The 12,506-nt window shown below is 33.5% G+C and overlaps 1 protein-coding gene across 1 annotated transcript in view; it reads left to right on the top strand.

The window, feature by feature from the left end:
• Positions 1–12,506, top strand: part of SLC30A9 (solute carrier family 30 member 9) — a 61,449-nt gene that overhangs the window by 3,400 nt on the left and 45,543 nt on the right. Inside the window, exon 2 of the mRNA XM_032496770.1 lies at positions 6,445–6,597. Coding sequence (XP_032352661.1) covers positions 6,445–6,597 — 153 coding nt within the window. The remainder of the gene's footprint in view (positions 1–6,444; positions 6,598–12,506) is intronic.

A 12,506-nucleotide genomic window follows, 5' to 3' on the forward strand; every position in this document is an offset into this window, starting at 1 on the left:
AGATGCAACCATTTAAAAAAATCAATTTAGAAGAATTAGTGACACAGAAAAATGCTCTTGATGTATACTAGGTAAAACTAGAAAAAATACAGTAAGAATATATACTGTGATGTTAACAGTTTCTCTGAAAAATTTTTTAATTAACCAGTGTTTTTTCCAAATAATCTACAATAAACATATACTTTTTAAATTTGGGGGGTAATTAGGTTTATTTACTTATTAATTATTATTATTTTTTATTTGACGAAAGTACTGGGAATTGAACCCAGTACCAGGCATGTACTCTACTGCTGAGCTATACCCTCCTCCCAACATATACTTGTAAATAATTAAAAATACTAGTTTCTCTAGTGAACATACATTTTAAAAAGGTTTTTTTTAACATTTTTTTAATTGAGTTAAAAAGTTTTTTTGACTTTGCATAGAGCACTTGTTTTTTCATGTATTTATGCCTTGCCTCATTTGACACAGATTTGAGATGAGAGGATGCTCCTTTAAGTACTACAATACCAAATCAACACACACATGCTTTTGCCTTAATCATGAGATTAATAAGTCTAGTTTTAAAATAAAAAGATAGAAATTGACCTGTGTATTTTTTTATTCCTGTCTCTAAATCTGCTAGTATTACCATAAGAAAAGTAGAATGGGAATTTAACTCTCCTCCCAACCCCTTAAATAACTAATAGGAATATTGACGGTTATAAAAGGTCATTTTGACAGGCTGACAGCATAATTCTGTGTAGTTCAAGTTAATGATAGGATTAACCACAGTATGTGCTTCATAGGGTTTTTGTGAGAATCATTCAGTAAAGAGGTGTCAGGTGTTGTAATTGCTGGTGGTGTGGTACTGAACAAGACAGACACCATTTCCACCTTTTTTTGGAAATGAGGAATGAGAAAACTTGTCTAAATGATGTAAAAGAAATAAGCAGAGTAATGGGCTAGGACATAGCCAGCAGGGACCTTGCCCAGGACTCCAGCTTTTCTGAGGTGGTAGTGACTAAGCCAAGGCATGAAAAGTGAAAATGAACAAGCCAGGTGAAGATCTTGGGCAAAAAGCAATCCAGGCAGAACAAACAGAAACCCTGCAGACCATATTAGTAGTATTCAGGAGCAGAAACAGATGTGCTGTGGCTGCGGGATGGTTGGAAATGGTGTGCCAACCATACCATGTAGAGAATGGGTGGGAAAGGGGAGAGTGTGAGTAAGGAGATCATTAGAGGGCTATTATAGTTATCTAGGCAAACAAGACTGGTTGAACCATGATAGTTCGCAGTGGAGATGAAGAGATGTAGATGGCTTTGAGGTATGTTGTGGAATATAAATTATAATGTGATAATACAGGCAGAGCGTTTAGGACAATGGCACTTTGTCTTTGATGGTATGTCCTAATGGTAAATCATTAATATATTAGCTTTGGGTTTTTTTTTTTTTTCAATTCCTAAGCAAATATTAACAAGAATTAAGCAAGGAAGTAGAGCTGTGTGCCATGAGCAACACAGGAAGTTGCCAGCATCTTCTATTCTTTGTATACTCAGAAAAAAAAAAATGGATTCCCTATTGCTTGCTCTGTTTTGGTGAAAAATCACATCAGCAGTAGTCCTGAAGGTTAAGCTACCTGGTCTAGGTCACATTTATGCTTGCCAGGATGATTAGGCAGAAAAGGGATTTTCCTGCATTTTTGGCTAATTGAAAGCATAAAAGTAAACTAGAGACAGCCGGTGTCTATTACATTAGTTGTAGTAATATTCAATGAATATATTATTAATTTTTAATTTTAGGCATTTTGGGGAAAAATACAGAAACGTATAAGGTATAGAGTTAAAAACTGTGTAATCCAGATATTTCACCAGTTACATTTTTAATAGTTGATATCATACTGTATTATTTTGTCTCCTTTTTTTATGCAACATGATAACATGAATGTTTTTCCATGTTATTTAAAGTTTTTAATGAAAATATAGGGAGCTCTCATAACTTAATCATTCTATTAGGGAACATTTAAGCTGTTTCTAGTTTCTGCTATGATAATACCATGAAGAACAGTTTTTGCATTATATATTATTATTATTTTTGGTCCAGCAAGTTTCTGCTGTGCTACTCTGCTTACTATTGTGTATTTTAAATTCACACTTAGTAGTCTCTTAAAAATAAACGTAACATTGATTTAGTTTTTAATATGTCAGTGCTTTAGTAATTTTGGGAAAAAACTGCAGAAATAGTCTCTTAAGTAAAGAGACTGATCTCTGCAAGATTTAGGTACAAATTTGACTCTGGTCCTGAAATTAGCCTGAAGTAAAACATACCAAACTGCGAGAAATCTTTTTGTTTGATTTTAGTTATTGTTATTACAGAAGCAATGTACATGGTAGACAGAATTGTCAGTTTGCATGGGAGAAAAAGAATTGTTTGAGAAGGTACTTTTCTATAGAAAGCAAACTTACAGTTACCAAAGGGGAAAGCAGGGGGGAAGGATAAATTAGGAGTTTGGGATTAACGTATACAGACTACTATATATAAAATAGATAAAACAACAGGGACCTACAGTGTAGCATAGGGAACTATATTCAATAACCTAAATTGGAAAAGAATCTGAAAAAGAACATGTGTGTATATATATATTTGAATCTCTTTGTTGTGCACATGAAACTAACACAACATTGTAAATCAACTATACTTCAATAAAAAAATTTTTAAAAAAAGTCTTTGTCCAGGCCCATAGAACAGTGAGCACCAAACTTGGGACTAATCTACCATAGCATAGCTTGTTTTTAGAAGTCACCTTGAAGAAAGGTTATGAATGGTGGGTAATATTTTCTACTATCTCTCTGCCTCCTAGAATTAATTAACAAATTCAGTAATTTATTCAACAAATGATTTTCTACTGCTGTGTATTAAGTATTATATTTGTTTTATTGAACCAAGTGTAGTCCTGTATATTTTTTAGAATATAAAATGTTAAAGATAGTAACATTCTGCAAGTTCTGTGCAATTTTCTTCTTTTTAAAAAACTTTCAAAATTATTTATATAGTTAGTTAATGGAGGTACTGGGGATTGAACCCAGGACCTTGTGCATGCTAAGCACATGCTCTACCATTGAGCTGTGGCCCCCTACCTCATTTTTCAGTCTTGTATTTATGCCAGATGTGTACATTTAAAGTTGCAGATACCTGAAATTCTACTGAAGTTGGAAGTAATTACTTTTCACACCTGCACCCCAATGTTCATAGCAGCACTATTTACAATAGCCAAGACATGGAAACAGCCTAAATGTCCATTGACAGATGACTGGATAAAGACAATGTGGTATATTTCTATAGTGGAATACTATACAGCCATAAAACGACAACATAATGCCATTTGCAGCATCATGGATGTCCCTGGAGAATGTCATTCTAAGTGAAGTAAGCCAGAAAGAGAAAGAAAAATACCATATGAGATCGCTCATGTGTGGAATCTGGGAAAAAAAAAAAAAGAAGGAAAGAAAGAAAAAGACAAATGAACAAATACAAAACAGAAACAGACTCATAGACGTAGAATATAAACTTATGGTTACTGGGGCAGGGGAGGGTGGGAAGGGACAGACTAGGAGTTCGAAATTTGTAGATACTGACAGGTATATATAGAATAGATAAATAAGATTATATTGTATAGTACAGAGAAATATATACAAGATCTTGTGGTAGCTCATGGTGAAAAAGAATGCAATGATGAATATATATATCTTCATATATAACTGAAAAATTGTGCTCTACACTGGAAATTAACACAACATTGTAAATTGACTATAACTCAATAAAAAAAAAGTTAATTACTTTTTAAAACAGGTAGCAAGGAATCTATGGGAGTATTACGATAGAGTCAAAAGGACATAGAAGCCAACTTGAAGAGACTACTACTGGCCAAAAATGGGATGGACAGTTTGAGCATTAGTCAGAGTAATGACTAAAATGTATTGATATATATCAAATAATGTTTAAATCTATGAAATCATAATGATACTTACACATGGCAAATTATTGTGTCACTGTTGCAGGGTGGTACTCATTATTTTGAGAACTGGTAGAGGGAAAGAAGCATTTAGCCTCACTCTTCTATTTGAACTGTACTGCTGAGTAACCAAATTAATGAAGGGAATTTTCTCTTTGTAGAGGTATTCTGACTAATAACTGAAGTGATAAAACTGAAATATCACCATTTTATACCCACCTAATGAATAACTAATTCCAGGCATAGAAAAATGTAGTAGACACTATGACACAGACAACCAAATATTATGTGGCTCCTGGTGAAAGAACTCATAACTACCTATCAAGTAGTGTTGTCCTAGTAAAAAGGAGCCTGGATTTGGATAAAGTGTTTACATCCATGGATTTAAGAACACATAGAAGTACAAATTAAACAATGCCATAGGAATTAAATTAGCAAAATTCAGACTAGAAAACTACCAGGACAAAAGTTTAGGACAAAGCTGGTTTCTTCAATATAAAAATTGTTCTAAAAAGAGATATCCTGTAGAACAGAGACTTAAAAGACATCTCAACCAGTCACAGTATGTGGACTGAAATAGGATCTGTTCACACACACAAAAATTATAACACTTCTAATACTGGAAATTGGAAAGAGGATATTTGAGGATATTAAGGATTTCTTTTTTTACTTGTGATGGTGGTATAGTTATCTTTTTAAAAGTTCTCTCAATGTATACTGAAATATTTATGAATGGAATTATTTTATGTCTGAGATTTGCATCAAATTAATATGGAGGTAAGGAGATACTGGTGCAGATAAAGATGAAACAGAGTTTGCCATGATAGATAATTGTTGAAGGTAGGCAGTCAAAATGTGTGTTTATTGTACTATTTTTCCTACCTTTGCATATGTTTGAAATTTTCTGTAATAAAATGTTTTAAAAATTAAGGAGAACCTTGAAAAAACTCCAGGATCAAGTCACAGGAACATTGTCTTCTGAGGAAGGAATTTTTAGTTTCTAGTAATCCCTCTTTAAACATCCTAGCACAATCTATAAAAGCGTTTCATCAGTGGGTGAAAAAGAATGTTGGCATATTGTCTTCATTGGTAAATAATCACAAAAGTTATTTTGAATAAGTCAAAACACAAGTGGCCGTGGTGAAGAAGATTGGTTTCTTAGAAAAATTTACTTTAGCCCTTGCTTCACTAATTAATTTTCCTGGTAGTTTACATATTTTAATGTGAAAGAAGATAACATTGTTATATTTACTTTACTCAGCCTTTAAAGAATAGAAGCAAATGACCAAAAACATCCTGGCCTTCAACAGGTATTGCCAAATAAATGAAAGAGTAAGTTGACATCAGGAAGTTTTTCAAGAAAACAAGTTCCAAGCTTGAAACTTGAGTGAATACTTATGCTGCCTTATGTCTCTCATGCTTTTCAAATTATCTTCAGTGTTCAGAATAATTTACGTTCCTAATAAATTCTCTGATCCGTTAAGAAAAGGTTTACTTTTCTTGATTTCAGAAGACAATCTGCACATGCACATACATGAATTAACATTTTGGGAAGATCATTATTAAGCAGTTAGAGAAGTTTCAACTCTTAAATCCTTAACCCTCCACTCAGAGAAACTGGACTATCTCAAATTATATAATTTCATTATATCACCTAAAACTTTAGAAGATACATAAATTATATCTGGACAAGGTTTTTGAGTTTTAAATACTCAGAAAAAATAAAAGAGAAGATCACATGAGAGTAGAGACAGAGATATACTTTTCTACCACTTTGATGCAAGCGTGGAATCTATCTTTCTTCTGTATTTCAGCCCTCCAAAGCCCACAGTCAACCCAGATGCAGCAGCTGAAGTGCTTTGTAATTAGTCTTCTATTCTTCCCTCAATTAGATTTCTCATATACTGAGGAATCTCACCAAATGTTGATCTAATTATCTGATTTTTAAAAATCAGTGAAAATCTGAATGACTGATTAATATAATTCCTTATTGACTGTGAAATGAAAGAGGAATGAATCTTCAACTAGCAGAAGGAAGACACAGGTAATTTTGAGTAGGAAGCCTTCCTGACCTTCCCCCTCTCAGTTTTTTATTGTGAAAAGTACATTATGCCAACATTTTTTTTAGCTTGCAACAGCATGCAAAATAAAGAGTATCTTTTGTATTCCAGAGCCCTTGCAGATTAGCTGAATAATATGAATGTTTTGTTTGATTTTATGTAATTTTAGAAGTTTACATATAAATAAACTTACAAGTTTAAAAAAAAGGAATATTATCCTTACTTTTCCTTTATAAAATATAGACCATGTATACCTAGGGGGTCAGTGAAACACCCCCATGGAAAGAGTGGCTTTGCATGGCACGTTTGGGTATTTAGCAGAATGAAAGGAGGTATGTTTTATTGGTATTTATTATGGGTTTATTTGAAATTTTAAAAATTTTCTTTTAGAATGGCAGAATTTAGTGACATTTGGAAGCTTTTCAAACATCACTCCATGTTGTACACTGAATCAAGTAAAGTTTTACTCTACAAATGTTCAGAAAGAAGGACAGGGATCACAAACTCTCCAAATGGAGAAAGTACCGTCATTTGATGAAACAGGTATGTATAAATCTTTTAAAATAATTTTTTTCCTGTATACAGGAATAGTTTGCACAAGATTATTTGTTCCTTGAATGTTTGATAGAACTTACATGTAAAACCATCTGGACTAGTGTTTTCTTTGTGAGGAGCCATTAAACTGCCAACTTAATTTCTTTTAAACTAATTTCTTTTAATTTTTCTATTTCTTTTTGATTCAGTTTTGATAAGTTCTATTTTTTTCTGGGGATTTATCCACTTCAACTGATTTATTGACAAAGTTTAAGATACTTTCTGTATACTCTTAGTAGCATATGTAGTTACATCCTTTTTTTTCATTCCTAATGGTGTTTGTCTTATTTTCTTGATTAACCTTGCCTGAGCTTTGTCCATTTTATTATTTTCCAACTAATACTTTTTTTTAACCTGCGGAATCTTTATATTGTATGTTTGTTTCCTTTTTCATTAATTTCTACTCTTACCTTAATTGTATTCTCCTTTCTGCCTCCTTTGTATTTACTTTGTTAATCATTTTTTAACTATCTGTTAGCTATTTTGCTCATTGATTTTGAACCTTCCTTCTTTTCTAGAGTAGGAATTTAAGCCATGATTTCTGATGGTAGATTTGGTATTCTTTCCTGATAGTTGTCCCTAAAATTTTGCTTTGTATATTTTGAGGCTATGTTACTGGGTGCATAACACATTTAGAATTGCTACATAACACTCATGAATTACACCTTTTATTGTTATATAACAGCTTTTTTTTTTTTTTTAAGGGACGTCTCCACTAGATTTCATTAGTATTTGCCTGGTATAATTTTTCCTATCCTTTGACTTTAACCTTTTTTTGGCCTAATTTAATAATTTTTGTTTTTCAACTGAAAGTTTAATCTGTTTACATTTACTGTAATCATTGATATGTTTGGACATATTTTTTCCATTTTATCATGTGCTTTCTTGTGCTGTTTTTTTTCCCCCTTAATTCTTTATTTGCCTTCTAAAAATTCTTTTTCTCATTCTATTATCCCCTCTCCCTTATACACACACACGTATACACCCTTGCTTGGGATTAATATACTTTATGTTTGTTCTAAAGTCTAAAGGTAATTGAAATGTTTACTTTGCTTCTGAAAAATACAAAGAACTTAGAATGCTTTAACTCTGGTCATCCCCTCCCAACTTACTTATTTGTTGGCTAGTATTTTGTGTCTATTCTCTCTTTCCCTTCTATAAAATGCACTTTGTTGTTCAAATTTATCTAAAATCTTTGGTGATTTTTTTTTTTTTTTTATTTCTCTGCTCATTCTACCTGATATACATCCTATAGGAATTCCTTTAGGTGAGGATCTTTTATGGTAAAGGAACATTTAATGTCTTAATCCATTGTCTTCTGGTTTCCATTGTTGCTGTTGCGAGGTCAGATAGCATGGCTTTGTTTTCATGTCTTTTCTGTTTGACTGCTTTTTAAATTTGGTTAGCTTTATGTTGAAAGTCTTTTTCTTCGGTGTAAACTGCATTTTCACTATGATGTGACTAGATGTATATTTCTTTATATTTATCCTGCTTGAGATTTGTTGGGCTTCCTGGATCTGAGGATTGTTATTTTTCTGCAATTCTGGAATTCTGCAATTCTCTGTCATCCCTTCAAGTATGTATTACCACCTCTCATTTCTCTTTCATCTCCCTTTCGAGATCTTCTTGCTTTATTTTCCATGTCTCTAAACTTCTCTGTTATACTTTGTACTTCTTTATCTTTCTGGCCTGGATCCTGGATTATTTCCTTAGGTCTACTTAGTTCACTAATTCCCTCTTTAGTTACCTCCAATCTGCTGGTTAGTACATAATGCTGGGTTTTTAATTTCAATGAGTATATTTTTAATTTCTAGAAATTGTGTATTTTTCACCTTGCTTAGTCCCTTGTTTCTTGCTTATATTTCAGACTTCTCTTTCATTAGGCATATTAAACATAGCTATTTTATATTCTGTGACTGAAAATCCTGTTATCTGAAATCTTTCAGTTCTTACTGTATTGTCTTTTTTCCTGTTTCTTGCTCTCTTTCATGACACCGTATCTGTTTTTAAACTGAGAGTTGTTTATTTTCCATGTAGTTTTATATCTTGGAAGAATTTGATATCTCTCTGGATTGAGATACATTCCTGCATAGAGTTTGCACTTGCCTCTGTTAGCTGCTAGGGGCACAACTTGGCACCACATTAAATTAAATTGTCAGCTTAAGATTTTTTCAGACCATGTTTGTAGCATGAATTCAGACTACAAACTTGTGTGAGCTACCTTATGGCAGCTAGGATTTTCAGGGGAGTTTTTTTCTTCTCTACTACCTAACACCAGAGTAAGGGCAGGCTTGCTTCCTTACTGCTCCCTTCTGTGTGTGTTTTTTCTGGGTCACAGTTATGCCATGCATCTAGCTTTTTTTTTCTGAGTATCTCCTGTTAAACTCTACATCTTTAGGAGAACCTGGTTTTATTCTTTGTTCTCCCATGCTCCTTACAGCTGTGGAAATAGGAGCTCAAAGAATGTAAGCGTTAACAGAAGTCATCAGGAAAAAAGCTGGCTTTGGTGTGCTCTCTTATTCTGTAGAGGTCCTACTTTAGCTTCATTTTTGCCCTCTTAAGATCATTTTGCTAGCTTAGCAGTGCTTTTGAAAAATAATTTTTTTTCAAGATATCTAGTCCGGTGTGCAACATTCAAAAGAAGTCCTTTATTTATTCATTAATTTATTCAAGAAGTATTTATTGAGCACTTTTTACATGGCAGCAAATGAGAATGACTCTCTGAGTTTATATTCTCTTTATTACTAAAACAGAAAATTAAGCAAACAAATATAATACTATATAGTAAGTACTGTGATGGAAGAAATAACTGTATGCTGGAGAGGCACCTAACTGAGTTTTGAGTGGTTAAGAAAAGTTTCCATAAGGAAATGGGATCTAATTAGTGACCTGGAAAGAAAGTAGATATTGGAGTGTTGAATGGTGGAGAGGGAAGGTAACATTGCAAGTAATATGATGTGCCTAGACTAGTGAGTAGAGGACCTGGTGGTGGTGGGGGAGTTGGTAGGTTTGAAAGTACAAGGGGTGAAACTCAAGAAGTAAACAGTAATTAGATTAGGGTTTTGCTGAGGAGTTTGGACTGTTTTGTAGGTACTGGGAATCTATTGGAGTATTTTAAGTAGAAGAAGTACTTAATCAGATTTAAGATTTTAGAAAGATAACTAGATGCAGACTGGAAAACAGATTGCAAGGGAGGAAGACTGAAAGCAGTAATACAAATGAGACTCTAGACTAGTTAATGGCAGTGATTTTTTTTAAGGGAAGTAGATGAACTTAAGATTTAGGAGATGAATAATTAAGACTTGATGATTGAATTTGGGGGACTGAAAGAGGGTCAAGTAAAGGACAGTGCATGGTTACTGGATTAGGTGATTGTGTAGGTGATTTCGTTGACTGCTAAAATTAGGAATAGCAAAGTTGGCGTGTATCTTAATGAGAAGGTGAGGATTCAGTTTTGGACATCTGAATTGTAGGTGCCTCTGGGGCATCTTGACAATGACTAGGCAGCAGTTGGGTGTACTGCTTTTCTACTGTGAGACATCGTCACCTCTTGGCTGGATTGCTGCAGTAACCTACTCCCTGGGCTCCTTGCTTCCACTCTCTCTTTCTTTCTTAACCAGTCTCCTTTTGCTTCTTAGAGAATACCAAACTTGTTATTGTTATAGGGTGTTTGCTCTAGTTGCTTTCTCTTTCCAAGATACCCTTCTTCATGTGGCTGATCCCTTTTGATCCTTTACATCTTAAATGAAACGTCAGCTCTGCACACCCAGTTAGTCTTTAATCTTACACTAATTTTAATTCTCTGTGTAGATAGCGCTTATTACTGACTGATATTTTCAGTATATGTTTTATTTGTGTTTTCCCACTTGTTTCCAGGCCTCATGATAGCAGGAACTTCAATGCCTAGAGCAACTGTTTGCACATAGTAGGAGTTTAATACATTTTGTAAATGAATGAATACATAGAGTTCTGACCTGGGGATAGAGATTTAGGAATTATTAGCTATACCCAGGTGATAACTGAAGCCATGAGTGTGTTTGAGACAGTATAGGGAGAGAGTTTAGACTGGGGAGATAAGATCTTCTAGTACAAAATCCCCAGTGAGGAGGGGGCAGGTGGAAGAAGAAGAGCTTGCAAAGAATACTTGAAGAGCAGCAGCCTGGAGAGGTAGGAAAAAAACAAAGAATATGGTGTTAGGAGAGGGGGATGTTTGAAGAATAATAAACATTCCAAGACTGTCTTTCCTTTAGTTGGATGTCCTTCACAAGGGAAGATTTTATAGATTCCTTGAGAAACCTGTGTCTATGTTTATGATGCCTGTTTTTCATCCTTTTCCCTGAGCCCCATCCTCTTTTTAGGCTTATTGTGCAGTTTTAGCCAATTTCTTGTTTTTTCCTTGTGATGGAGAACTGCTAGGGTAAATACTGATTGAGAGTTTGATATTAGAGGATGAAGGGGTGGAGAGTGTAATGAGTCCCTAAGTTCCAGAAATAAGCATATTTATTAGAATATTGAAATGAAAGAAGAAACAGGTGATGAAATATAATTAAAGGTAAAACATGTTATAATGCTCTTCTGATGTAAACATTGACTCAGGCAAAAATATTTAATGTTGGTTCCACTATACAAAATGCTTGAAATTGAAATCCATGACTAGGTTTCTTTTTTCTCTGCTGACTGAAGTTAAAATGCTAGTTTATTTTATTACATTAGTACCACATTGTTTATTGATGGTTTTATTTCAGGTTCAATTTTTCAGAATTTGCTTAGGCCAAATTAGACCTTGCTAGCCATCAGATAGACAGCAAGTAATTGCTTGATTGAAAGATAATTGGTATATTGAAGAGTTTGAGATTGACTTTTGAATAATTCAAATCACACGATAAAGTCAGAAACAGCTCATTAAGAGGCAGAGACTTGCTAAGGAATCCTTAAGTTTTTAAGGAGCATTCAGATGTTTAAATTTTAGTAAAATCAGTTTTAATTTTACTAATGATAGCAGATGTGTGGCAAATAGCCAGGGCTTGTGCTTAAAACAAAATGTCTAGAGATATTCATGGATAAAATGTTGGTTACTTATTGAAATCATAAAAGATTTTACTCCAGTGATAGAGCTTAAGTTTATTAAGAGGATGGTGTGTAAATTAAGTATTCATACATGTGTTTAAGCCATTTACTAGCATTTCTTGTTTGTGATTCTTAACACTATATAATTAGTAACATTTAGACAGTTTGTTGTGAGAAGAATATCCAGAAATACCAGTTTTAGAACTCATTTTTGTTTGAATGACTTTGATTGCTGTGGAAAGGAGGACAGTAGATTTCAGTTGTTCAGACACTAGGTGAGTGTTGAAAGCTTATTATTCTACCTCCCTTGTCCCTTCACTTTTCTCTGCCCTGTGTTCTATTCCCCAAAACAGAATTTTAAGAAATTGATATATAGATTCTACACATAAAGATTCTTTAGAATTTGTTTGTTTGTAGCGAGACAAAAATATCAGTCATTTAAGTGCTCAGTCAAATGTTATAAGCCATAGTTACTAATTAAAGAGAAATATTTTTAAGGCTCTTTAATTTACCAATATGCTGTCATAACCTGCTTAGGATTTGATGAATAATTAACGTAAAGCCTTTTTGGCCTTCTGTACATGTTTTAGTTAACAAAACATAATATACCATGTTAAGTAGTTTCCCTAGTGACTTTCACTGAAAATTACACGTAAGATTTTTTGCTTTTATTTCAAAGAGAGCTTTGCCTTTGTTAGTGCCTATTCTGCTGGCATTTAATTTTTACATAAAAGCATGATAGGAAGGTAAATCGGATAGGCAGAGAGTCTGATCAAAATAGCAGTAACAAA

This window comes from Camelus ferus, chromosome 2 (genome assembly GCF_009834535.1).
Source record: "Camelus ferus isolate YT-003-E chromosome 2, BCGSAC_Cfer_1.0, whole genome shotgun sequence".
NCBI classification, from domain to species: Eukaryota; Metazoa; Chordata; class Mammalia; order Artiodactyla; family Camelidae; genus Camelus; species Camelus ferus.